Source organism: Columba livia, chromosome 5 (genome assembly GCF_036013475.1).
Source record: "Columba livia isolate bColLiv1 breed racing homer chromosome 5, bColLiv1.pat.W.v2, whole genome shotgun sequence".
Classification (NCBI taxonomy): domain Eukaryota; kingdom Metazoa; phylum Chordata; class Aves; order Columbiformes; family Columbidae; genus Columba; species Columba livia.
This window is the reverse complement of record NC_088606.1, coordinates 47,819,528-47,846,490: the sequence shown is the minus strand read 5'-3', so window position 1 is coordinate 47,846,490 and position 26,963 is coordinate 47,819,528. Positions and strand designations below refer to the sequence as shown.

Sequence of the window (26,963 nt, the reverse complement as noted above, 5' to 3'; positions counted from 1 at the left end):
CCCTCCCTCATCTGCATTTGACAACATGAAGCTAACAAGCCAATTAAAATCCAAGACATGCACATCTCCAAAGCTTTGGTATCTGTGTCTGACATTCTGATACTTCCAGTAAAAATTAATTGTGCTCTTCTGTTGGCCAAAGTCTCCACAGCAGCCTCATTAACACAGAGCCAAGTGTTTCTCTCTTTCAGCTTGCTGAACTAGAAATCAGTTTTGTTTGTGTGGTTTTTGTCTGCTGTGAACAAAATGGTTCAATTTCTGCTGTGCCTGTGATTGCACCCTGAAAGGAGGAGGAAGGCAAAGCAGCCATCAGTCTCTCCATAATCATCAAATGATAATTTTTCAGCCTTCAAGCATCATCTTACACCTCCTCTTGCTGTATGGCAAGTTCCCTGGTTCCCTCCTGCACCTGTGTCTGATCTTTAAAATTGTTATGATCACATCTCTGATAGCAGAAACAAGTAGGAGCTGAGTGCCCTGATGGCCCAGCTTGCTGCTACTAAGTTTTGTGCCAAAACAACCATAGCACCTGCTCAGTCTCTGAGAGATACTTTAGTGTCACTTGGTGCTTTTTACTAGGTTTAGTTAATAATAAACATGTAACATAAGCAAGAGCAGATTCCTATCATGCAGGCACATATCAGTTCTGTGTGCATGCAGCCACTGCTGCCTCTCTGAAAGGAACTGAAACAACCATCACCCAGTCCTGGCTCAAAATACTCATCCAGGCCCTTATGCAGTCCTTACAGAGAACTGAAGCTTCTCAGCTTCTTTATGTAAGCTAGGAAGAAATTATGATCCACCTTTTATCCTGATGTTCCTCACAGAGGTGAAATAGCCTGAGCACAAGGCTTGCTACGTGAATTGGGTTGGAACCCCTGGATCCTGGCTTGCACTTCTTACAACTGAGTCGTGTGCACTGACTCGAGCAAAGACGGTTGATGATGGGGAGATCTCTGAAAGCATCTGAGGAATTTGGAAGTGCAACCTGTGTTCCAAAATGTACCACATTGTGCATGTTGAATATGCCACTTGCATGGCTCTGCATTATACTACAGAGTGTGTAAAAACATACATTTCCTGTAAAAGTTTTGAGAACAAAAGCACCAGGCATAAATAAATGTCTAGATAAAAACCTGTTTGACATGTGGTTGTTTTTCATTACATGGAATCAGCTTTTTGCTGATCTGTGCATCATAAGATCAGTCCTGCTGACAGTGACTAGAGACCTGCTTTTAGAGAAGGAAATGTTTTTGGTCTTATCCCCGCTCTCTCAGTGTGCCGTGTGCCATGACAGCTGAGGCATCTCAGAAGCCATTCATTAGTTCTAGCAATACATGTAGGTACATTTTTGCAAGGAGTCGGGAGTCATCATAGGGACGTATAAAAGTGAATTTTTCTGTACTTTGGAAGACTGTTGGGTCAGCAGGTTTGGGAAAGGTCAAAACCTCAAGCTAATGTGATTTGAGGCTTTTTTACCTCATTTCAGCTCGCCTTGCTTAGGCAAACTTGTCTGTGGCCTTCCTGAAGAGCCATGGTCAAACAGGACAGCTCCAGGATGGTTAGGACCTGCCCAGTTTTCTGGAGTGTTTCTTCATGGCCTCTGATGGCATATGACCCCCTGTCCTGGATCACAGGTGAGGAACAGTATCTGCAGCCACCAGGAGGAGAGTGAGGAACAGGGAACACAGACCTCTGTCACCAAGACCACAGAAGCACAGGAAAACACGTTTGCTTATTGAAGGTGGAAATGGTGTATTGGAGTATAGCGGCTGGCTTAACTGGTGGCAGCTGGCAGAGCTGGTGTCTGTCTTCAACAGGACTGGGATGGTGGATGGGGTATCTACCAAGTCTTATCAGTGTTGCCTTGTTCAAGCTGAGCTTTGAGGGGAGGGAGAAGCCCCTACCTACTTCTGGGGCTCACCAGAGTTTCTGCCTGTGGAAACAGATCCTTTCTCAGGGTAGCAGCACAAGAGATTTTAGCAGGGCAGGAGGCAGGATGGGATGGAGCTGGGTACAATGGCAGCAGCTAAAATGGGCTTCTTCTGAGGGTCAGGAGGAAGACAGATGGCTCTGATCCTCCAGAAAGATGTTGAAGTGTCAGTGCCTTGTGGTGAGGGTTGCTTCCCAGGGTGACCTGTTTCTGCACCTCCTCTTTTCACAGGGCCCTCTCAAGCAGCCTCAGGAGCTCCAAGAAGGGACATGAGAGGTGATTCCAATGGCACTGGGGAGCGGGGAGAGGATCCGTTGGTCTCCCACCACCTGGGTGGGATGAGAAGCAGTCAGCTGAAAATTCATCCAGGCTAGGGACTGGGAAAAATATCTTTGTGAAAAAGACAACAAGGCATGGGTTGGGCTGCAGGAAATGTCCTGTGCTAGCCAAAGCAAAAGGTCATCAGAAGGGGTGGTGCATTGTCTCCTGCCCAAGTCACTTTGCAGCATCTGCCCAACTGACTTTTCACAAGCCGTGGTATGGGGTCATCCCAGTTATTCACTGACCATGTCGTAGTGTTACATTTGCTGTGGAGTATACTCCAGGCATTAGTACTTAGGTTGCTATCTTGCTGTCCTTTCCAAACTTCCCCTTCCTCCATGGCTTTCTGTTTGTGGTATGAAACAGAGCACACTCTCTAAAGAAGCTTATCATAGCTTTGAGCAGACATGGTAAGGAGTTAGCCATTAACCTTTGCAAAGTGTTGTAGAAAACTGGTGATAGAGGAAGGATGGGAAAAAAATCAAAGGTCTTTACATCACAGGAAGAGAGAGAAGCTGCAATTAACAGGGTCAGATGTGGGAAATGCAGCAGAGGAGAGGACTGATACCAGAATTTGCACTGGTGTCCTCCTGTCCAGACCCTATCAATCTTACCAGGAACTTCACAGGCAAGAAAAGTCAAAGAGCAACCGAGGGATTCTGAAATCAAAGGGCTTTGAAAGCTGGATCAGAGAATGGAGCAGTTTCCCCATCTGCTTTAAATTTATTGTTGCTAATGAGGAAGTAGACTCTAGTCTGAATGAACATGTTGGACCAGAGGGCTCACTTGACACTTCCATCACGTTCAGAAGTGGGTATCAAGGGACCATCTCCAAGTTAACCCTTTCAATGTCAAGCATGTACAAATGAGCAATTCAGAGTGACATGGCACAAGGAGGGAAATGTTGGGCCCTTTCAGGCTGACAGACATGGTGTTTAGGCTCCCAGACCACAGAGTCCTTTTTGTCCGTCTGACTGGTGGGAGCTCCTGCAGGCAGAGCTGACAGTTCCAGAACCGGTCCCTCCTGCTGGTTGCTTCATAAGCGTGTGTGCTTCTTCTGCTTTGTTGTTGATGTTGGCTGTGGTCAGTTTTTTTCTGTGGGGCTGTGAATCCAAGATCTGCAAGTACATTTGCTCAGCAACATATAATTTATATACAAAGCTGGAAGTGGTTGTGTTGAACAGTTGTTTACAACTAGCCTCCATGTCCCCTCCAGGTTGGATGCTGTCCCTGTCAGCAGAAGTTGCATGAGGGGATGGACCTCCTTCCCCCTGTATCCCCACTATGGTTCCTGAGCAACAGGGACCACACCACATTTGCATGAAGAAGCAGATGTGAAAATAGGCTGATGAAACCAAGAGGAGTGTTGGAATTCATTTGAGGCCTTTTGCAACCCATGAGAGTTTATCTTGAAATTGGTAACCCCAAGCACCGATCTCCCCATCCAAGAGTCCCTAAAACTCTTCTGTGTTCCCTGCCCTTTCCTGCCCACTGCTCTAAATGCTGACACCATGGTGTTTGATTTTCTCTGACTTTTTTCTGATAATGCTGAAGGCGCAACAGCCAGAGACAAAAGCCACAGGGATCTGCTCACTGAAGTTATGATTCCAAATTCTCTTTCCAGGCTGCTGCCTGTCTGTGAGGCAAGACCTGTGGTCAAGACTCACAGAGCTGCAAATCTTCACAGGGGGACAGAATGTGCAAGAGGAAATGTTGGCATGAGAGCCGCATCCCTGACTCATCATTGAAGAGCTTGTCCATGCAAGCCAAGGACTCTCTGTTGCAACAGGGGGCTGGGTGGCTCGTGCTGCAAAATTACACTCCATCTCTTCTCTTGAGCACTGCAAAGCTCTGAGACAAGCTGGCCATTGGAGTAGGCACCAGTTGCAAAAATTAATTCAGGGGTTGAGTTCAGGAAACTTGCAGAACAGGTGAATGGATGCTTGAGTGTCTAGCAAAACATAATTAAACCTAGCACACAATGAGATGGATCAGCCCCAGCCATTCAGAACAGGATACAGTATGGCCTTAATTTGGCATTTCCAACTTGACCACATCCTGTCTGAAGAAGGCAAGTGTAATGTGTTAACCTGCCTGTTGCTGCAGTTTAAGTTAGTGTAGTGCAGGCATGTGCGCTCTCAGGCACTGGAAGCAGAAGCCACTAGTGAGTTAGCTCAGCTGGCATGCAGTAACTTGTCAAATGGCGGTAGGTTGTCCGGCAGAACCCTGAGATTTGCACTACCTTAAATCTGTAAAATGAAATTTCTCTCTAAGGATTCATTCGCAGCCAGTCTCTGTGACCAGGTGAAGGTGTGTGACAATGTCTCTACTGTCCATCTTTCTGCTCCTATGACTCTGCATTTCCTGAGATATTTCTTCTTTAGTTGTCTCCCTGAATGTCAAGATATGTAGTTTTAGGGACATCTGTCATCTCACTTCAGCAGTGTGCCACTAGGCCTCTTAACAGCACTTCTGAGACTACTTGTGATTGTGATAATGTGGTAGATATCAAATAGAAAAAGGTCCCAGAGCAGATGAAGGATGCTGTGGCCATTATGTTTTCAAGTGTTGGGAAATAAAAAGACAGTGAGTTTTCAAGGACATTTTGTCCACTGAGAATGTTGAAACCTAGAAATACACAGTGTTGACTACAAAGCAGGATTAAAGCTTGTTGCATCAGAAAGAGTACAAATTTTGTTGCCAGCTAGTAGCTAGAGCACAAAGCCCATATGTAGCAGTTGATTCTCTTATTTGGAGGTCTTCCTGCCCACTAAATTCCTGACTGACTGACAACTGTCTGTTTAAAGCACTGTCTATTCTCAAATCACCCCTCTACACTGCTACTTGGATCCTTATTGCTGTACATGGCCTGGCTCACCAAACAACTGACTGAGCTCGGCACTGAAACCCACAGGACTAGGTGCATCTGCTATGTACTCTAAAAATTGTACAGCTTAGGGGGACCTAGTCTTCCTGGCTCAGGCCAGAATTAGTAGATATATTTTTAATACAAGCTGTTTTTTTCAGGTGAATATAGGTATTTATCTTCTAAATCAAACATTTTGTTAAGCCTAATCTTAGTTAGATTAGTTAGCAATCAGTTAATGAGTGTTAAAACAGGACCATGGTGTGTGTCAATCTCAGCCTGCTATTTCTCATCACTAGGCTGACTTGTGAACATTTTCAGTCTCATTGCTTGCATAGTAAAATTGATCCTTTCCCTCCCTGCCTTACTCCATTTTTTTTTTTTTCTGTAATGCTCCCAGCACCAAAAAAGAAGGCCAGCTGTAGTCATCGGAGCAGCATCAATGCTGTCATTGCCTTCCTAACAGGGCCTGGCTGATAGCAGAGCCCCGTGTTCCCTGCAATCATGCCACAGACATACGAAGCCAGGATTAACACCAGAGAGCCCCAGTGCTGGGTCCTAGCAGCAGACCTGCCCTTCAGACCATGCTCCAAACTGGACATGAATGTGCTACCAAGGCATGAAAAAGATCTGGGGGATAAGTGTGGGAATCCGATGAGATGGCTTGGGTTTACTTCTATTTGATTTTCAGAAGTGAGGTAGGACTGCACAGTAACATGATAGCTGCATGTACTGACTGAGACTCTAGAGATAAGCGACCTTTTTGGTGATGCAATTGCAGGGCTCCTAGTGGAAGGCTCCTGAGAGATTTGGGGGAAGAAGAGAGCCAGAAACACTGGCTATGGGGCTGTTATAAAACAGATTGTGACATTTTATGTATAAGTCAACATACAGTAAATCTCAAGGGGATACTAAGGAACCCACAAACCTCTTCATGGGCCAGCCCTAAAGGACAACAACTGAACATAACTAGTTCATTGCAGACATTTCTCGATCAGGAATGGGATGTCCAAACATCATAAATGCTGTAATAAAGTGGATTAATAAGGCAATAAATGGCAATGATGAAGTCCTTGGTTGATTTTGTCTAAAAAAAAAATCTTATCTATATTTAACTTAGGATGGCTGAAGCCTTATTAGGCCCCATCCCTGTCCCCTACGTCTACTTTCTCTCAGGTTTATATAAGTGATACATCACTCCACCCATGAGATATCACTGGTCTCTGCAAGCTCTGCAGACACTCATAAAGGCCTGCTGAGGCTATACTGCCTCAGGACATATTTATTCCATAGCAAATCCTATACCAAATGACTGAAAACCAAGCAACACTGACAAAAACACAACACCCTGGGCAACTGGGAGCTTGCTGTGAAAATGAAATTCATGTCAGTGAGTCAATCAGAATCAGCCAGGCTTGATTCATTCAGAAGTGCCACAATCCTTTCCTCACTCTGCATGGGCATGTGCATCACACAGATAGCAGGGAATTAAAATACATGAAATTTATTTCCTGTGCCTACAAAATTCATCTCTCCAGTGACAGCTATATGAAAGGAGAGGCAAGGATAAGGGACAAGATGCCACTGGGGACAAGTGCATGGGACATATGCTGGGGAATTGTCTGGATAGTTTCCTTTTTACATGGGAGGTCTCAAATTGAGACAAAGCAATGGGGGTTCTTCCAAAACAAAGAGAGGAGCTGTGGCCTACATTCACAGTTTCCTTCTGAAGTCTTTCATATGGAAGAGGAGAACCTTTTAAAGTGGGTCAGGGAGAGGTGAAGACTTGCTTTCAGCTATAAACCCCAGTGGGATGCGATTCCTTTGAAGAACATTGTAATAATGATTCAGGTTTTAGTTCAGGAGTTGAACCTACTGTATTTTCAAAGCTGCATGGTACTGTGCTCCTGAGGATTTGGAGAGAGTGGTAAATTCTGCAAAACACTGTTTCCTTTGCAGGCAGCAGCAAATAATTTCAGCCTGCCCTGTCCTAGGGAGCACAATACTCTGGCATTGACATCTTTTCTTGGCAATATGCTCAGTAGGCTTCTAAGTTATTTTGTTGACACACTTCAAGAGGCTTAATAGCATGTGGTTCGGTTAAGTATCCTGTCTCCTGCAAAAACAGGTGTAAGCTAGCTTTCTACCTGCTACGCAGAAGACAGAGGTAAAGTGGCATGCCTGAGAGTCATGGCAGAGACAAGCACACAGCTCAGAAGTCTGCATTTCCAGGCCTTGCTTTCACCCCCACGCAACACACCTGATTCAGTTTTACTGTGGAAGCATAGGAAAGGTTTTTAATTTGTTTCTTTTTAATTTAATTTAAAAGGTCTTTTCTTTACTGAGATTTAAGTTACCACACCCAAAAGGGTAGCTTAGAATGTGTCTATTTTAGTGCCTTTTAATATTAGCCAGAACTTCTAAGACAGCACCAAAGGGAGGTCCAGGAGGTCACTGGAAAGCAATGGATGAAAATTATAAATAAGACTGCTTGCAGGGCTGATGTGGTAGATGAGAGTGACAGTAATGTTTGAAGTTTACCATCTGTGCCCGGGAAAAAAGGAAAAACATTCTGAGATACAGATGGCCCAGTACACTTTCATGGTGTCCTTTTCAGAGAGGAAAAAAAGAAGAAAAAAAGTTGTCTCTAAATGCACTTCTTGTAACTTTCAGTTATGCAGTGCACTCAGTCATGCTTTAGTGTTTCTTTGCTTTCATGCTGATCTTCAGATTATTTCTTTGTCACCAGATGTGTCTTTACAAAAGAATATCAGCTCTCTGTCAACATCCAGTTCAAACTTTCTAGATTAACCATGACTTTCTGCCATCCTGGTTACTAGTGGATTAAAAAAAAAAAAAGAAGTAAGGATCATGTCTCTATGTCAACCTATACATGAGATAAACGCAGAAACAGGCTTGAGAATGAGGCACCAATGCCGAAATCTTGCAAAGCGCTAAGGAACACGAATGCTTCAGACAGTGCATAACTTACTAATTCTGGTCATAAATCTCCAATGAACTTTACAAGGACTGAGTCCTGTCATTATGTGTGGCAGAGACACAACTCAGTAAACCTCATTAAGGTTTCTTATATCTTCCTTTCAGTGTGGTCCAGAGTGTCAAAGCAAATTCAGTATTTATTTTTTTGTAAGAAACTAAAAAACCCACTGCAAGGTCCAGATTTTCAATGCAAAATTTCTCCTGCATCTTACTTGCATGGCTGACTTTTAACCCTCTAAATTACAAACCAGCAGACCCTAGCTAACAGCTCTAATGGATGCTATTATATTTTTGCTGCTAGTTGGCACTCAACCTTCACTATCTCATCAGCATATAGGGATGCTGTCAACTTGAAAAATTATGTCTTCCTTGGATAGGGGAGAAGAAAAAAAAAAAAAAGCCACACCTACTATTGTTTCAAACCAGTTTTTACGACAGCAATAACTAGAAGAGAATAGGGATGCAAACAGGATGCTGTTTAACTGTCTCTGTTCAGTGTGTTTACTTTGCATATTTGACAGCACTTTGTGGTGTGTCAGTGTTGCTGGTGTGCACTAGCACTTCCTCTGCCAGACTGGCAAGATGATGCCTCCTGGGAGGTGGGGATGCAGAAGGGTCACCGAGGAGGGGGGAATGCTTTCATTCCAGACCTTATATTAACAGTGGCAGCAAAAGTGAGCAAAAAAGCTACAACAGAATCTGTACACACACAAAGAATAGGGAACAAATATATAGGATGGCATTGTGCTCAGTGCACTGTTTAAAATTAGTTTGTAACATGCTTGGGAGAGGAGGAACTGTCCCTCCCCCATCTTACTTCCTGCTCTAGTGCCCTGCTCACTGATATTTAAAGACAAATCCATGCAAAACTTGAATTGTCTGAGATGCACCAATTTGGAAACATTCAGAGTTGTTAGCATCCCTCTAAATACAACACTGTTCTCTCCCTTGCAAATGCCAAAGCTGTCCCTGGAGGAATTTGGATCTAACCTGGCAAAAAAAAAAAAAGGAAGAGGTCCTATTTCTTTGTGATTAAAATGACTGGCACAGTGCAGAGAACCTCTTGCTACTACCATCTCTGCCAGCTTCCCCTAAAATGTGTTCAGCTGACTCAACCCACGAACGTGTTAGCAGATGAGAGGCCTTTCGCTAACCAGTGCATATTACCCTTTCTGTTTTGCTGCTAAAGTGAATGGTTCTGTTTGGGCTACTGCAAGCACTCAATTGCTCCCAGCTTCTGAGAAGGACAGCCCAGACTGGTGCTTCCCGCTGAGGAACTGGTGAGGAACAGAACTGGGAGACCAAGCTCGCCATCTCCTGGGGAAAAACGGCATTTACACTTCCAGGAATGTTTATTTAATTCCTCCCTTTCATTCTTACTCTCCTTTCTTTGTGAAAAGATGAAAGTTGTAGGAGAAGGCTTCAGAAGTTCGTCGGATTGCAATGCTAACTCTGACCCTACTGTGCTTCCTCTTCTTCCCGTGACATAAGACAGTGAATTTACATCACAGGGTGGGTACATGGTTGGTGTTTTTGTTACATACTTCATATGTACTCCAGCTGCAGCAATCATATAAATGTGTATGTGGTACAGGTAAAGTTATTTCCTGATATAACTATCCCTAACATTTCAAAACTAGTGAAGCTGTATCAGGGATAAGCACAATCTGCTCTGTCCACCAGGTTCTCCTTGATAAAGTCTGAGCAGTGACTACAACCAGCTATAATAATTATCCTCCACTTCCTTTTTTTGTCCGCTTCTGTATTCATTTTAGACCATAAGCTTTTGAGAAACAGCTGCCTTCTTCCTCATCTTTATGTATACATGCTGTAGTCCTGATCCCACTGTGAACGTTGTAGATGCTTAGAAACATAGAATTACCCCCGACTTGAACCTGTCACCCACAGAGCTTGAAAATCAAGAAAGTTTAAGCTTGAGACTGAATTCGGGCTCACTTTCAAAGGTCTAAGATGTATTGAGGGTCAGAATATGGGTTTAAGTCACAGAGTGTGGCAGAGCCAAGAAGTTAGCCCAAGTTGTCTTTGCTTTTTTAATTGCAATCTGTGTCCTCTATTACCCCTCCTGCAGCATATAAGTCAGTTTCACAACTGTAACAACTCAAGAGGATTATAATCATGTAGAACAAGAGCATATGACTCAGATCTTACCCAAAAAGACAGTGAAATAGAGCATAAACATCTTATTTGACTTTGTTTCTCCATCTTAGGCATTAAGATGCTCATTCTAGGCAAATACAGGCAGCAGAGAATCTCTGCAGTGATAGGAAGGCCACAGGCACTCAGCATTGTTCGTGGCAACACTCACACGCATAATTAACCCCAGAAAAGAGGTTTATAGAGGGTTGAACAGATGCAGGAACAGTCAGGTTCTTACATACTTAAAATGGCAAGGGCTGTTTAGCGACTGCCACATACGCCCTGTGGAGTATACGGATACTATTAAAAGCTAGTTACTGACTAGTCACAGTATAACACCTTTATTTGCACAGATAGTTGTATGTTACTTCAAAAACTGATGCCTACATTGAGGCTTCTAAGGATACCTATGGATTTTTTGAATGTAACTAAAAAAAATCAAGACCTTTTGCACATTCTCATAATTCTGCCTACAGAAGTCCCCCTCCTATAGTTTGCAAGGTTTAATTCACCAGTGTTTGTAGTGCATCTGTAGTGATTTCAAGCAGGGGCCAAATGAAGGTGAACCATGAGAACTGTTTGAAAATGCTAGGCAGGATTACCAAATACTGATGGTGGGTAAGCCAAGGTGTTATACTGTAATGCCACAGGGCTGTGTTAGTGCAGTGATATCCCTGATGTGGTTATTGGAAAGCGGTAAACCAACTGGAGACTAAATTATATAACGTTAATCAAATTACACCTTGGAGGTGACAGTTACTCAATAAGCCAGGCCCAAATGTCCCAAGCATTATTAACCTCTTGCATTAAAAACAGAGTGAAAAATCAACAACCATCTACACAACAACTGTGTAGACGGGGCAAGAATATATGGCACTTAGTGTAATTACTGTGTCATGGAATTAAGTTTCTGACCAAGGAGTGAAGAAGTTAAAAAAGGGTCTGGGGAGGGGGGATTCCTCAATTTCTAGTGCTGCCACTGATACATGGCAACCATAAGCACCTACTTTACCTCTCTATAGCTTAGTGAGATGTACCTTTTAAGTGGTATGTGAGAAAGATTGGTAAATTCATAAAACTGATTACTTTTGTAGGAGTTATTATGACTCAGAATAACTACAGTTATGAAGCACCTGAGGAAATTACACTGCTAGATATGTTGTTCCTAGTACCAAGAACTGAGATTAAACTGGGCTGTGTGATTTTTGAGAGAAATTGTTCACTTAACAAGAGATCTATCACAGATTTGTTACCCCAAAAGCCTTTTTCTCCTGTGTAGGAAGTCCCATTTATATTGTTAAACTATATTATCTCCAATGAAACTCAGATATCAAACAAATTGAAACTAACATTTTCTACTCAGGTCAAAACAATTCTATACCAGATTACTAGTAACAAAATTACTTGTTTGAAGTGAAATAATAATGCCTCAGTTATAAACAAAGCAAAACGTTTGTTTAGACGATAGTTTTGGAAAAGCTTGAATATGTGAATTTCACACATTAAACCCAAAACTTAGAGTAACTATTATACCTTCACATAAACATCATGAGTATTGTAAAGTCTTCTACTGTTTTAAACCAAAATTTAAAGATCATTAATTGAAGTGGAAGCTGGTAATCATAAAGGCATTTTCTTCCTACATTATTCTTGCTCTCAATCACACCATCTATACAACTTACAGCCTGAACACCCTAAAATACACATTTTCTTACAGTAAGAGGAAGCAAAATGTTTTAAACATTTTTCATCACTTTGACACAGTCAGATCCAACACAATGTCTGAAATGTGAATTGTGAAATTGCAATTTGAATTTAACTTGCATACTTATGTTTTACAAATTATCACTGTTTTGCTTTGTGTAATTATCACTTGATAAACAGTGTACATGTAGAAGATGGTTTTTATACTTGTCAAATACTGGAATTAAGATGGAGTTTTTGAGCTCCACTTTGCAGTGAAGGCTTGTGTTTTCCTGGGAGAAGGAGTTTGTTCAGGTGATTCACATACATTGACAGCTCTGTTCTTCATTAATGTACTTGGACTGTTCTTCCCCAGAAATGAACAATTGTGGTGACCCCACTTAAGGGAGATACAAACTATAAGTGAAGAATGGCCGCTACAATGCTGGAAGGCATAGAGTGGAGAGATTACTACGTTTAGCCACCAAAAGCAGAGGGGGATTTCACTTCTTCATAAGTATGAGGGGAAAAATGTAAAGGTAGGAGAGAAGTAAGCTAAAGAGGACAGTGTTGGCACAGGAACAAGCTGATAATAAAGTAGTGCTGAATATATCTAGGCTAGCATACCAAACAGCAGCAATACGTAGAGGGAGGATAAAAATCTGATTAAAGAGAGCAATCATTTGATGAAAAAAATCATATATGATTGCCTGCAATAGCAGGCATGTTAGTCTCTCTCTCTGTAGCAGTCTCTGTAAGTAGGACTTTAATGTGAAGTACTCTTGCTGATCAGGTAATGACAGTCCTATCCGGCCTCTTGTTTTATATACCTTTTCTTGAGCAGTCTCAGCTCTTCTGGCAAAGGTGGTAAGAGTCAACAAGGAAATACCTAACACTGTAGGGAGAGATTTGAAGGCAAGCTCTCAGAGCCTCCTAAATCTTGGGCTAGAAAAGACAAGTATCTTCTTCAGCATGTCTTGATATATATCCTTTGAAGTCATCAGATGTTTGTCATGCCTCTGATCCAGTAGACAGCGCCCTTTTTTAAGTGTCTATAAGCAACTTTTAGCTACCTGCAGATAGTGCCACTCTGACACTGGAAAAGTCTTTTAAGTCTTTCCTTTACAATTATTCCGCAGTTGTGTAATGGTTTTGTATGAGAACTTTTAAGCCAGTATTAGTTCTTCATTTCATTAGGCCCTACTATATAACTTCAGTATTTACCTCAAGGATTTCCCTTGTGTATTGACTTCCTCAGATCCTCTAACACTACGAGTACTTCATTTACACATGATTTACCTCCTCAGTGGTTCTTACATTCTAAAATAAATAATATAATATAAACTGAGATTTTCTTTAAGGACAGGCTGCAAAGGCAACAGAACTTCTTCAAACTGAAGAAGTGTGTTACAGAAGTTTTTCACAGCTTGAATCTTACAGAGCATATTGATGAATATCCATCTTCTCTTTTCAGATTTCCCTATTACATATGAAATCTACCAGTTCACCCTGATGCATGTCATACATCTCAACTTGATGTACTGTCCTGGTTTTGTTAAAAACAAGTTTCTCTTTTAGTGAATTTGCCTGTCAGCTAAAGCCTTCATATTAGCTGCATTTTCCTGGAAAAACTAGATACATGTTTCGGTAAACATAGCAATGGAATGCGAAGTTACTGATAAGCATGGATGCACCTCTCACAAGAGGGGCAACGAGAAACAGGTGACCAAGAAACTGACCATGTGTAACATCCCATTCACGTGAGTACTTCATATAAAAGTGGGAGATCACGAGGATCTCATCCCTTTTCCTCATGGCTGACATTAGGAGAGGACCTTGCTAGTCATCCCTGAGAACTGAGGCCTAGTGACAGACTGAATCCAGCTCCAGTTGGCTGCAGAGTCCAATCCAGGACTTTATGTGCCAGCTCTGCAGTTGCTGGGACTTTCAAGATTGGTTTTGTATATTTTGTGTTCTCTATTCTTATTAGTAGCATTAGTAAAACATTTTTAATTTTTCCAATTCTCTTCTCTCTCTCATTTTTTTTCCTCCCGATTGCCTGTCCTTAGTGGGAAAGGGGGAGAGGGAGGGGCTGAAGGGGGAAGGGGGAGGAGAGAAGGTTAACAATACATCTGCCATGGTTTTATTGTCACCCCACAATCAAACCCTTGACATGCACAAACTGTATCACACTAGTATGTTTTAAAGGCATAGGCTTCATTTACACTTACACTCTAGCCCACACTCTGTGGCAATGTATAAAATTAACTAGCAAAGCTCTGTATTTTATGCACACTTTTGAATAAATTTCATGTTTCCAAACACATGAGACAATGTTTTCTGTCTTGAAGGAGGGCGAAATGTTTTATGAAAGGTGCAACTTTGCCAACAAAGCATTTGCATCTAGTCTTCCAGTCTGGAGCATTATAGAAGCTCATGAGAAGGAAGAGTCTGAATTTTGTTAATTTTCTGCACTTACTCTTCCACACTTTCAATGCACATGTATTTATCAATTTCTAGGTCAAGGTCATCACCTGTAATATTGCACAGAGCTGGCGCCCATGAAGCAAGGTGCTCTGAAACTGTATTATAATGAAAATAGCTTAAAAGATGAACCAATTTGAACAGGAAACAATAAGTCCTTCAGCAACAAATGTGAACCTCCATTAAACCAGCCTAGAAAGTAGGCACCATCACAAAGAGGCTGAGGTAACCTAGGACAACATCTCTTCTAAACTGAAAAGGATTCACAAAAATCAATCAACAGTTCATTTTTTAATTAAAAAAAAAAAAAATCTATATAAACAAACAACAGAATACTTTTGAGAAGTATAGGCACATGTTGCCACAAAAGGTTTTCCTACAGTACAAACAATGGCCACCAATTCTTTACTTTCAGTCTGTTTTTTGTGCACCAAAGGTAAAGCCAGAGTCCAATAAACCCAAACATGAATTATCTGAACTCCTTTTTTCTTTTCAAACAGAAGGAGGAAATTACCTGCTGCTAAAGATGTTCACACTAGTAATTTTGAAAATGGTGCCATGAAGCTGATCAGAAGGGAATGTGTTGTAGCATAATTGTCCTATTTCAAAGCATTATCCTGTAATAACAATCTGCAGCATGGTTGTGCTTCATTGAGAAGAAAATGCTACATCTAGCATGCATTTCAGTACACGCACACTCCAGAGAGAAGCACTCTCCTTGTCTGCTAATGGTGAAAACTAGCTCATTAACCAGTTCGAGCCTTTTAGATCCTAATTTCAGGGCACAGAGATAGCATTTGCTAATAAAGCTGCAGCTATTTGCTATTTCCAGTTACGACCCTTGTGATTAAGCCAAGCTCTAAGCCTGCAAATGCTTTTCTGAAATTGAGACCAGCTTTTGTTCAACACCATATTAGGAAAACACTTTTTGGCATCAGACCAAAGAAACGTTTAAGCGTTAGCTTTTCAAAAGCTATCTTAATAAAGAAAAATCTCTTTAATTTTGTTTTGTTAAAACCGAAAAAAATGTTACACTAGGCTGCAACTTATGAGCACTGTAGACAGAGAATACTCCCTTTTCTCACTGCTTGAATTCATGCCCTTCAGCATTCATTTGTTTGCAACAGCAGAGAGTTGGTCCCGGATCCTTCCTAGACCTTCTAGCATAGTGTCGAGGGTTTCTTTGTTCAATTCCACAGTCAGTGCAGAAACAAAAGGGCTACTTCCACATAATGCAACATCTTCCTGAATCTGAAAACAGAAATGCAGATGTTAGCTTTTTGAAAAATTCATTCACATGTTTTCCCAGTGCCACTATCAAAGTCAGTGATTAACAGATAGATTCAGAAAAAGGCTTTAAATTTGACAGCCAGCTCAGTTCTGAAGGACCATGGCACATTTTCTATGCTGTGTGCCTCACTAGTGAAGTGTGCTCCCATCAACAGAGTGCAAGTAAGCATATACTGCCATGAATATGAGGGAATTCTGAAGAGACTTGTGGCAGGAAGCCACATCTGTATCAAAAGCACCTTAGCAGATACCACATAGCATATTTAACCCCATCCCAAACACAGCAATGAGATTTTTTTCCTCCTTCTCTGGAACTCACCCATCCCATTTTTACTGGTTGGGGAATCCAGAAATCTGTCGAATAAGCAGTAAGTTTATCTATACTCCCCAAATGATAGATGTGGCCAGGGAAGGAGGTTATTAGCAATCAAAAGTAATTTCCCAACTAATGCAGGTAGCTAAACATTCTGATGAGTGGCTTAGAATTAAAGGGCGACGACTTCAAAATTTATCTTCTTTCTTTCTGTAGAGAACAATGGTGACCAGGAACAAATATCCTTATACAAAGAAAATGCTCCCTTGCAAGAAAAAGAGGGCTTTAATCAGAGACACCATTCCCAGCCTCTGTGGTATTTCAAAGATCATCTATGAGAAAGTCTGTTAATTGCCCACCAGGCAACAGGCAAGCACCAGATGCCTGTCTGAACTGTTCTGCACTGCCACTGGTAAGGAAGGTGTTAGGCTTATTTTTATTCTGTGTCCTGTACAGCCACTGACATTACCTTTAACTGAAGCAGGCAAGTAGGGACTGCCATTCTGCTGATGCTGTCTGAAGATGTCTTGATGTCTACCCTCCAGTCCATGTCAATCAGCCGAGGCAGGGAGACTGAGGGATTTAAAAAAAAGGATCTATTCGGCCCAGCAGAACATGACACCAGACCCTGGAACCTGTGACTACTACCACGTACACCATTCTCCACTTCTGGCCCTGGGAAGTGTACAACTTTAGTGCGACTACATGGTTTTACATCATCATTTTTATTCTGCAATAAGCCAGTTTCTGAAGGCCTCCTCATGACACTGGAAGGACAAACAGGGTTCTCCCACTATCACATGCAAGGATGGCACAGCACAAGACAAGCATAGATAAATTCACAAAGCTGCTGGTAGAAGGGGAGCAGTAAGATGTCTTCTCTACTTCTTCATCCCCTGCCTTGCTGCCTGTAACAGTAAACTAGGGTTTCATCCTAAGTTGCTCTGGGAACCACATGCTCTATTCTGTAATCAATAAGAAAGCACACAGGAATGCTCTTAAAAATCCAGCAGCATACAACATGTTATTTCAAGTTCCCCAACCTGTGAACCAGAGCATCCTGCAGTACAGCATATGTATGGGTAATCTGCAATCTTCACATCCTGTCAATTTGTTAAAATATTGAAGATATCATCCTAATCAGCCTAACAGAAATCATTCAACAGTCTAGCACAATACTGACATTAATAGTTCAGAGCTGGGAAATCCATGAGCCTTCCAAGGGAAGGAGGCCAGGCCTGACTTAGTTGCACAAATTTCTTGGCAGGCCAGCTATCTCTTGCAGAGAGTGGAGAGGGATATTTTCTCCTAATGGTGTGTATTTAATGAAGGTCACTGCACTATGAACCCTCAAGAGTCTCTAAGCACCATGCAAACTGGCATATAAACTGAGATTAAAGTTCTCCCAAAGAAACTCTGGTACCAACAGGCTGGCTGCAAGCAGTCTTTGTCAGTTCTTGGGAACAAAATTTTCCTCTGCAGTGTCTTTCAGCTACCAGTAATAAATATATGGAACATCTGAAGAATACAGTCAGGTGAAACTAAAGCAAGTTTTTAGATGTCACACACCCTATAAAAGTGGGAGATCACAAGGGTCTCACTCTCTTCGACCAGCATCTGAACAGGACCCTGCCTGTTGTGCTTCTAATCTGAGGCCTGGTTCCAGACCCTTAATCCCTGAATCCAGTTCCGGTTTGCTGTGAACTCCAGCTCAGGACTTCCAGATACCTGCTCTGCAGCCACTGGAACATACCCTTGTATATCAATTTGCAAAGATTGATTGCTGGTGGCTTGGGAGGGCCAGGAAACCATCCACATTTTTATGTTAACATTGATCGATCAGTTGGAATGTCCCTAAAATCTCTGCCTTGGCCCTATGTGATATATGTCAGATATTTAATGAATACAGTGTTAAAATAATAAATCATTTTCTAGAGGACAATCTCATTCCAATATTCATCTAATGAATACAAAGACATGAGTGTCAGAGCAGAGCTCCTGAGTGGTGCTCCAAGAGCTACACACCCAGCTTTGCTTCTGGGTTGTAAAGACCTACCTAGTGTGTCATGCTGGTATGTCATCTCCTCTGACGCACTAGAGCGTTAAGAATGCAGGAAAAAGCATTATGTGTCTTAGTAACACTAGAATATTGTTTAGTATAAGCAACTGCTGTATTTACTGTACTAGCATTACACAACTGCTACCTACTTATATTCTAGTAAAACTTTAAAGGACAGTGTATTTCCAGGTCTTGCTATACTGGTTAGCTGTTGGACATTATTTCCTCTGCAGGCAAAGTGTAAAGAGGATCCATTCAGTCTTCAAACTACTCTGTTATGTACCAGCTCTCATTTATAGGCCTCTTAAGTGCTACAGATGTAAAGGAAACCTCCTAGGGAGAAAACAAAGTGTTGTAGCTGCATGGAACACCTAACTGGGAGGTAACTCAGTGCCCATGATGCTGTTGTTAAAAGTTTGCGCTCCTTAATTATATCACTGTTTATAAAGGTGAGGAAAAAGCAGAGTTATGAATATATGCAATATACTTCCTGATGCATGGAACAGAAACAATGCACAGAACTGACTAGATGTACAAAGATAAAGTGTTCCCCAATAAATACATATTCTTTACAGTTGCACAGTTATAGAATATGGACATTAATTACCTGAATGGGGAGATCAGAGTGTTTCACTTTCAAGTTTGGCAAATACTTGCTATACACTGCACTCTGCAAGGTAGCAACAGACTGAGCATTAAATGGAACTGCATGATGACTGGGAACAATTTAGCACAGCAGCACTTCATACAAGCTTTTTGGCCTCTGCTAAGCTCTGTGATGCCACAATCACACAGCATCATCTAAGCCAAATGGGGTTTTCACATGCTACTTTATGAAAACATGTTGCGACACACTATTCTACACTCTAAGCTCCAATGACCTCAGGAAACATTAACAGCATCAAAGATTTGAGCTACTACTTACTCTGACTTGCTTGTGCCTCATTCCTCCAAGCAGAGCTGTGAAAAAGTGAAGAAGAGAAAAACAGTATCAGCAGAGCTTTGGGGAGGAAAAAAAACAAAAAGGTAGGGAAAGCATTCAGAGTGGCTTATGCCTGATGGAAGGGTCACCAGGGATGCACCAGTAAGCAGGGAGACTGCCTATGCTACTAAGTGCCAAGGAAAGGCTGTCATTTGTGGGCAACAGTAGGCAAACTGGTGACCAACTATTTGTTCTTCTGTACATGCAGCTCACATATGGTACGTATCTTTCTCTCCAGCTTTGTCAAAGCAATGGGCTACCAAGCAGTGAGGCAGTGGTAGAGCATAGCAGTTCTGCATACAGTGCCTCCACATCTAAATCAAGGTGGTAAGTGGACAGGCATCTAAATGCTACCTAATCAGATTTTGTAGTGCTGAAATCTAGCCCTCTAAGCTGTAGCATTTTTCTACTACGCAGGTGAGTTGTTAAGATAAAAGGGGCTTTGCATTATACGAATGAAGCCCACACCTATTCCAAAAGTCTCAGGAAAAACTTCTGTGCCCATGGCTGTGTTTTGTTTGCCATTCCACTCAGATGACATGTTTCATTCACCTATGCTCATCCCAGCTTGTGTGAGTATGCCCAAGGCATGCACAAAATTCATAGAAACAAGACTTCGCATGCGGGCAACTATTCACATATCAAACCAGGCTTTAACTTTGCAGCTGAAAGCAAATGGCAGGTAGGTAGCACTCACATATTCTCCAAGATTATCTTAGTCAAAAGGCTTTTCAGATTTTGGTGGAAGTTCTCTGGAAAGAGAGAGAGGATATCTTCTGCCTTCGTTAGGCCATGGTACACAACATGCCTGGTGAGGTTGTGCAAAGCAAACACCAGCTGTAGGAAAGGAAGAGGAGAAAGGGCCCAACTGGGTTGAAAAACATTACATGCAGCAACAGACAGGCCTTCAGCAGCCAGTAGAGACACAGCTTCTGTATCAGCCCTGCGGAGAAGGACTTGGGGATACTGGTGGATGAAAGACTGGACATGAGCCAGAAATCGGCGCTGCAGCCCAAAAGGCCAATCAAAAGGAGTGTAGCCAGCAGGACAAGGGAGGTGATTCTGCCCCTCTACTTCACTTTGGTGAGACCCCACCTGGAGTACTGTGTCCAGCTCTGGAGCCCTCAGCACAGGTAAGACATGGACCTGTTGGAAAGGGTCCAGAAGAGGCCACCAACATGATCAGGGAGATGGAACACCTCTCCTATGAGGACAGGCTAAGAGAGTTGGGCTTGTTCAGCCTGGGGAAGAGAAGACTCCAGGGAGACCTTACTGCAGCCTTCCCGTAACTAAAAAGGGCCTATAAGAAAGATGGGGACAGAGTTTTAACCAGGGCCTGTTACAACGGGACATTTTTAAACAAAAGGAGGGGAGATTCAGGCTAGACATGAGGAACAATTTTTTTACAATGAGGGTGGCAAAACACTCAGGTTGCCCAGAGAGGTGGCAGCTGCCCCATCCCTGGAAACATTCAAGGCCAGGCTGGACGGGGCTCTGAGTAACCTGATCTAGTTGAGGATGTTCCTGCTCATTGCAGGGGGGGTGAACTAGATGACCTTTGAAGATCCACTCCAAGCCAATCTATTCTATGATTATGCAGTGAGACCAAAACCACCAGGACCTGTGACATGCAAGTACTGCCCACCAGCCTTAATGGGTAACGAGCCGAGATCCTCACTGTCCTTTAACACACACGCCTCACGCACTCCCCTTTTGCCTTCCTGTGAGGGTCCTGTGGACTATGCCTATGCAGGAGGATCGTTTGATAGAGCACGTTTCATTACAGCAGCGGCCGCGGTCCTTCAGAGCCCCATGGCACCATACATCTTCCTGATGGACTGGGTCAAGCTCTATGCTGGCGCCCGCACCGCTTCGCTCCCTCCTGCACGGTGAGGCCCAGGCAGGCACATTCCATCCTCCCGCTCTTTTTTACGCGCCCCGTTTCTGCGCAGCGCGAGAGAACGCTTCCGAAGGCATCCCGCTCGTGGCCGCGCCGGCGGCTCTCCCTGCCGCTGCCCGCCCGGCTTTACCTGCTCCGCTTCCTCCGGGCCGGGCGCGAGGCTGAGGCAGACGCGCTGTGCCAACGCGGCAAGGCCGGCGGGCGGGCTGGAGAAACATTGCTGGCACAGCTGCCGCACGGCATCCCTCGATGGTGCCTGGCGGGAAGCAAAGTGGGAGGCGCTCAGCCGCGGCCAGAGAAAGGCAGACCCCGCCACCAGGACGGGCCCCCGTCCTCCAGTAGCTCGGCGGCCCGCTCACCCGCAGCAGTCTCTGCAGGGCGGCGAACTCCGCTTCCCGCACCGCCGCCATCTTAACGTTGTCAGCTGAACCAGGTGCAGACCTCCCCGTGTTGCGCCACCACCATCTTGCCGCTGTCAGCTGAGGCGGGCGGGGCCGCGACGGAGGCCGGAGGCGGGCGGAGGCTGGGACGGAGGCTGGAGGCGGGGCGGGGCGGAGCGGGGCGGCCGGCCGGCCGGGCAGGCTGGGAGCTGTAGTCCTCAGGTGGAGGGGATTTCGCGTTCCTGCGGTCGTGCACCGTGATCCCACGTTGAAGGCTTGGCGGTTCCACCCGCTGTGGGGCTTGTGGGAGTGCGTGCGCCGTGCGAGCGGGAGCTGCAGCCGGAGCTGGACCCCGGTATCAATACTGAGGTAGCAGGGACGAGGGCAAGCCCTAAATATCTGGTCTCACCCCTCGCTGATCTACTAATTTTTTTACTGTCAGTGCAAATCTCTTATGTTGAATGCATAATTTAGCTGTAAACGCTCTATTTTCAGCCAGTGGGAAGTGAAGGTGAAACATTTGTTGTGGTGCTGGTGCAGTGATATGGACCATTATGTTAGCAAACTGTATCTATGACTTTGGAAAGGAGAAATAGTCTTCTCTTTTGTCTTGTGTAATTCGCAATATATCTGATTCCAGGGCATCGATAATCTATGATCTTTCCCCATCACTGCTTCTGTCACAGCACCTCTATCCTCATTTCTGTTTGTGTTGTTCGGTAAGCAGAATAATACATGATAAGAAGTGCAAATATGTAAATGCTGTTTGCATTGGGCTTCACAAGCTTGGCAGGGAAAAGGGCTTACTCCTGCAGAGATGTTAACTTCCCTCTCTTATGCTGGGAAGCCTTAAAGGCTGCCATTCAATTCAAACAGAGAGGATTTTATTTTCCATCATCTTTCGTGAGCAATAGGAAACAACGCTCTGGGGAAACTATTTTAGGATATGATTTTATCATCTGTGACCTCTTGAAATAAATTAGCGTGACTGATCATTTTGCAGACCTGTGCTACTTTCTTTAGCACTTTATTACCAACAAATCTAACCCAGTGCAACCAGCACATTAGGTGAGGCTTAGAGTCTGCTGGGTGGAGTCATCATTATCATGGTGGGCCCTTACTGGGAGAACTGGTGTGCTGCTGAGTTCAGGTGACAGGACGCAGTGGGCAGTGGGTATTGTGGATGACAGTTGCTTATCCAGGTGACCATACATCTCAATACTCTGATCAGAAAAGGAAAACAAGCAAGACGACGTTGTGTATTCCTGAGAGGAAGTATCTGAAAGATTTGGTGATGGTCTCTCTTCTACTGATGCCACAGTGATCATTTTCACCTAAACAAATATGGCAGTATCTGTAAACTACACACCAGAATAGACCAAAAGGTAAAGGGAAGGATGGTGGAATCCTAATTTTTGTTCCCCAAGTGAAAGGTTTGCAGAGTTAGTGGGCTAAACCCACTTTTGACATCTGAGTGTAACTGCATAACATAAAGTCCTTCATTAATAAATGTGGGAATTCATTAACATCAGTGGCAGTCTTAGAGGTTGTGAAAGGATTAACAGAATTAAAGCACTATGGAAAAACAACACTGTTGTAATCTGAGCAAGTAAGCCTAAAGGAAATACAAGGATTGTTCACAGGATATCACTTAATATTGTAATTGCATCATTGACATCCTATAATCTGTCTGCTTGTCTCATTCCCAAAACAATAAAACTAGCGTTTTCTACAGTCAGAGGTAAGAAGCATTTTTCTAAGAAGTAAAACTTCTGAAATCCTGTATCCAACTGGGGAAGAGGGTCACTGTTTGGTTGTTGGTTTGGTTTGGTTTGGTTTTGTGAGGGGTGTTTTTGTGGTTTTCTTGTTTTTTGCTTTTTGTTTTGTTTTGTTTGTTGTTGGTTTGTTTTGTTTTGTTTTGTTTTGTTTTGTTTTTCCCAGGGCTTTTCTAAAGCAATGACTTTATAAGCCATGTAAAATCAGATTGATCCATCCCTAGGTTAAGAACTTAATTATAAAGAGTCACTTTGTCAGACAAGTAGGTGAAGAGATACAAAGGGCTAGGGGGATAGCTAACTGTCATTGCTAACCATCACAGAAATATGTGGCAAGCGAGAACATTTACCTGTGAGCCACATACAGGAACAAAGATGGTGCTGGCCAGCTAGCATTGTACTGAATTCACTCTCCAGTCCACCTCCTATTGTTGCCATTTCCTCACTCTGGGAACCTTCTAATTATGAGGAAATAATGACAGGTTTGATTTAATATCAAAGTTGAAATGCTGTTTGTAGCTGATGGTCAGAAGCCAACAGAAGTGCTTGGTAAAATGCTCTATCTGTGGTAAATTATTTCTCTTTCTTTCTCTCTCTCTTTCTCTCTCTCTCTCTTTCTCTCTCTCTTTTTCTCTTTCTCTCTTTCTCCCTTTCCTTCCTTCCTTCCTTCCTTCCTTCCTTCCTTCACTTCTGTCTAGCTGTCTTCAAGGTCCAGACCTCCAAAATCAGATTATAAGGAATGAAGGGCGAGACTGCATCATGAAAGGAAGGCTTGCCCTCTCATCAGTGTGCTTATCAGAAAGTTTTGAGAAACACCAGTTCAATTACCTGCTGTGCCAGAAGCAGTTCTCTCAGTTTGAAAAAAAACAAAAACCAAAAAACAACAACAAAAAAGACAACGTAGAGGAATGAGATGGATTGGATGACCTCTTTAAGTCTTCTCACAGTCGTTTTTTTCCACTAGTTCATGTCTATAATGGAGTCCTGCACAGGACTCCATGCAGGAATTGGTTTGGATCTCAAGAGCTAAACTGCTGTTAGTCAAGTAGTTGAGTCTGAAAATTAAACTCCACTTCTGAGTTGAGCAAATTTGCCTGCACCCAGGCCTGGGTGACATAGCTATAGTAGTGACCGATTTGGCTCTCTCTTTTTGTTCAGCCAGCCTGAGGGATCTGCGGATTGTTCTTTCTGAAGTAGTGCAGATATGTCTATATAAAAAACATGTGGACAACAGCACTACATGGGGGCTGAGCGAGTGAATGATCTCTGGACTACGAGACTCTTAAAAAGTGGCGATAACTTTCTAAGTTCAGGATCTCCTGGACCTGGGGACATGGGTGTATGGGTATGTATACCTGTTGTCTGCTGTTGTCTGTGAGTTCTGTTCCCAGCCATATAAAAAAGCCTCCAGAATTGGCATTTCATGTGAGGAGAGAGGATTAGGGACTGTGGCTGGGAATCACTTAAATGAGAAGGAAGGTGAGGCAAGAAGGAGTGACTTCTGAGGGCTAGGTGGGAGGTTTCTGGCGGGAGCTGAGGACCTCCCAGGGCTTCCAGTAGGAAAATAGTTCTTCATTTGCCTTTTCACTTAAAATAGCAAGTTGTACTGGTTTTCTGTATCTATTGGTACTTGGCAAGGAATAGCCAGGGGGAACTCCCTTGTCAGGTATATATACAGCTCTCTCTGCTGGACTCTGAGGGATTTAAATGTTTCCCTACCTGGAAAATATCAGGGAGGAAGTTGCATATGTGCCCTTTGCTTTTTTTGATGGAGAGGGACTGCCAACCTTTAAAAAAAAACCAAAAACAAACCAAAAAAACGCTCAGCTTTTTAAAAAATGGGGATTTTGTTTGTTTTTTAAAAAAGGAGAGGTAAGGGGAAGAACTGTGTGTATTACATATACAAGGCATTGAAAGAGCTGTGTGTGTTTAATGTACAAAGTATTTATCTTCAACAGAAGTCAGCCATCATGACAATAGATTCTGTGATACTGCAGAGCAAAAATCAAGAGATGGAAAGCTGAATGGCGTAATGGAAGAACTTCAGTAAATATGCTCTATGTTTTTACACATAGCTATAAAACTTCAATGACAGATAAACCCTTTGGAAAAATGTTATCTTTGTGATAGTCCCTCTGAAGTGAGAGCCCAAAATATATGTATCTGAGAGGTATTGTGTTGTGAGGAGAAGTCAATCTTGCTGTTCCTAAAATAGTCAAGGTAAAAAATAAGCATAAAAAAGCAAGCAAATAACTTGACAAAACCTAATCCGGTCAGTCATTCATTTTACCTTCCCCACAATTCTTGGCTGGAGAACTGTAACCTTTTAAACTTCAGGGAAAGAAGCACACAGTTCTAGCGCACTTTGGTGGTTCAAGGCTGCCCGGAAGAGAAATCCTTGGGATATTAAGGATTTGATGGGAAGAACTATTAGGTTTTTCCCCTGTAGCATCTGTTGCAGAACAATGGTTTCTTCCTCATAGGCTTTCTGCTGCAAGGCAGGGTTGTACTCTCTAACCTCACTCTGCTGGGTGTGTGCAATTTCCCTGCTGCAAGGAAAAGTGAAGCTGTTCTCCTGTCTTGAAGACCTCTGTACTAGGTGATTCTGGTTTAGAGATCAAGCAAGATATAGTGTAAGAGACATCTTTTCCTCAGTTGCTTTTGCATTATTTGTTTTTCAATGGTGTTTATTTAGCAACAAAGAGCAAATAATAGGAAAGAAATCTTCACAGAGCCTTCAGGCAACATTGGGTTTACTAGTACCAGCTGCCCACTTGGAGACATATTCTTAAAACAGTCTCCAACTTTCTGAAGTCCCATTTATACTATCTGATATATTGACGGATACATCAGTCTTTACATGCCAGGGCTAGGGCAGAAGTTTCTTCGTGTTGTTGTTACTGGGAATCATGCTTTAGATATATTATCAGGAGGGAAAAATTTCCCCTTAGATGTCTGGTTGCATCAACACTAAACAGCGGCAGAGAGCATTCCTGAGGCCTTTACTGTTGAATTGCTAGTGCTGTTCTTGGTGTAGTTTCCACTCATACTATCACTCTCACCCAGCAGCTCCCAGGGTATGGGTCAGGAGTTGGCATGGACTAGGAAGCAACCTCAACAAGCACGTGCATGTGGCCACTCTCTTCAAGAGGCCAAGAGCCGAGAAGCTCTTGGAAACTCTCTTATGCCTATTGGTCTCTTGGCCAGGAAGCAGTTCAGAGCATGTTTAATATACTAGCATAAATCTAACTTCCACATTCTTGTCCTCACTCTTTTTGCTCCAGTTAAAATGTGCTTTCCAGCAGACATGGTCTCTCTGTTCCGTCTAACCCACTACATGAACATCAGTCACCAGAGGTTTCCACAGTCCTCCTCAGCTGTTGTGCCTAAGGGCAGAGAGAGACTGCAGTTCATGACCAGGCACGAAAGCTTAAAATCCAGGAATTAAATCATCAGGCTACAAAACATGGGTTATTTTAGGTATGTTGGCAGTGACCTGTAGGGGTGGTGCAGAGTGCCCAGGCCAGACGTGTTTTGCCTGCCTTGCAGGCTGCCTGCATCACTTAGCTGGGGCAGACTGTCAACCATGCTTGGGGTGTTGCCAGCAGAGCCACGATTTTCTTTTTCCTCATGTTTCTGGCTAGCATTGCTGTGTTGACAAAACTTTGTAGACAATCATGATGCTTCCCATAGCTAGTAAGGGAGCAGCCTTCAGTTTTTAATATGATTAAAATCTGCCATGGAGTATAAGACAATACCGAGTGTCTTGCCACTTTAACTCAGAAAGTTAGAACCAAGCATGTCCTGATTTTTTTTGAGG

The 26,963-nt window shown here is 43.1% G+C and overlaps 2 protein-coding genes across 2 annotated transcripts in view; one reads left to right on the top strand and one right to left on the bottom strand.

The window, feature by feature from the left end:
* Positions 1-14,722: 14,722 nt before the first annotated feature.
* On the bottom strand, positions 14,723-21,506 carry COMMD9 (COMM domain containing 9). Its single transcript, XM_005500237.3, has 6 exons — positions 21,348-21,506; positions 21,119-21,244; positions 19,786-19,925; positions 19,032-19,066; positions 16,517-16,620; positions 14,723-15,695 (listed from the first exon to the last, which is right to left on the bottom strand). The coding sequence occupies exons 1-6, from the start codon at positions 21,396-21,398 to the stop codon at positions 15,555-15,557; spliced, it is 597 nt and encodes a 198-aa protein (XP_005500294.1). The 5' UTR covers positions 21,399-21,506; the 3' UTR covers positions 14,723-15,554.
* A 56-nt stretch (positions 21,507-21,562) lies between these two features.
* PRR5L (proline rich 5 like) overlaps positions 21,563-26,963 on the top strand; it is an 84,296-nt gene continuing 78,895 nt past the window's right edge. Inside the window, exons 1-2 of the mRNA XM_065064848.1 lie at positions 21,563-21,737; positions 24,302-24,488. The gene's annotated coding sequence lies outside the window, so the exon portion shown is untranslated. The remainder of the gene's footprint in view (positions 21,738-24,301; positions 24,489-26,963) is intronic.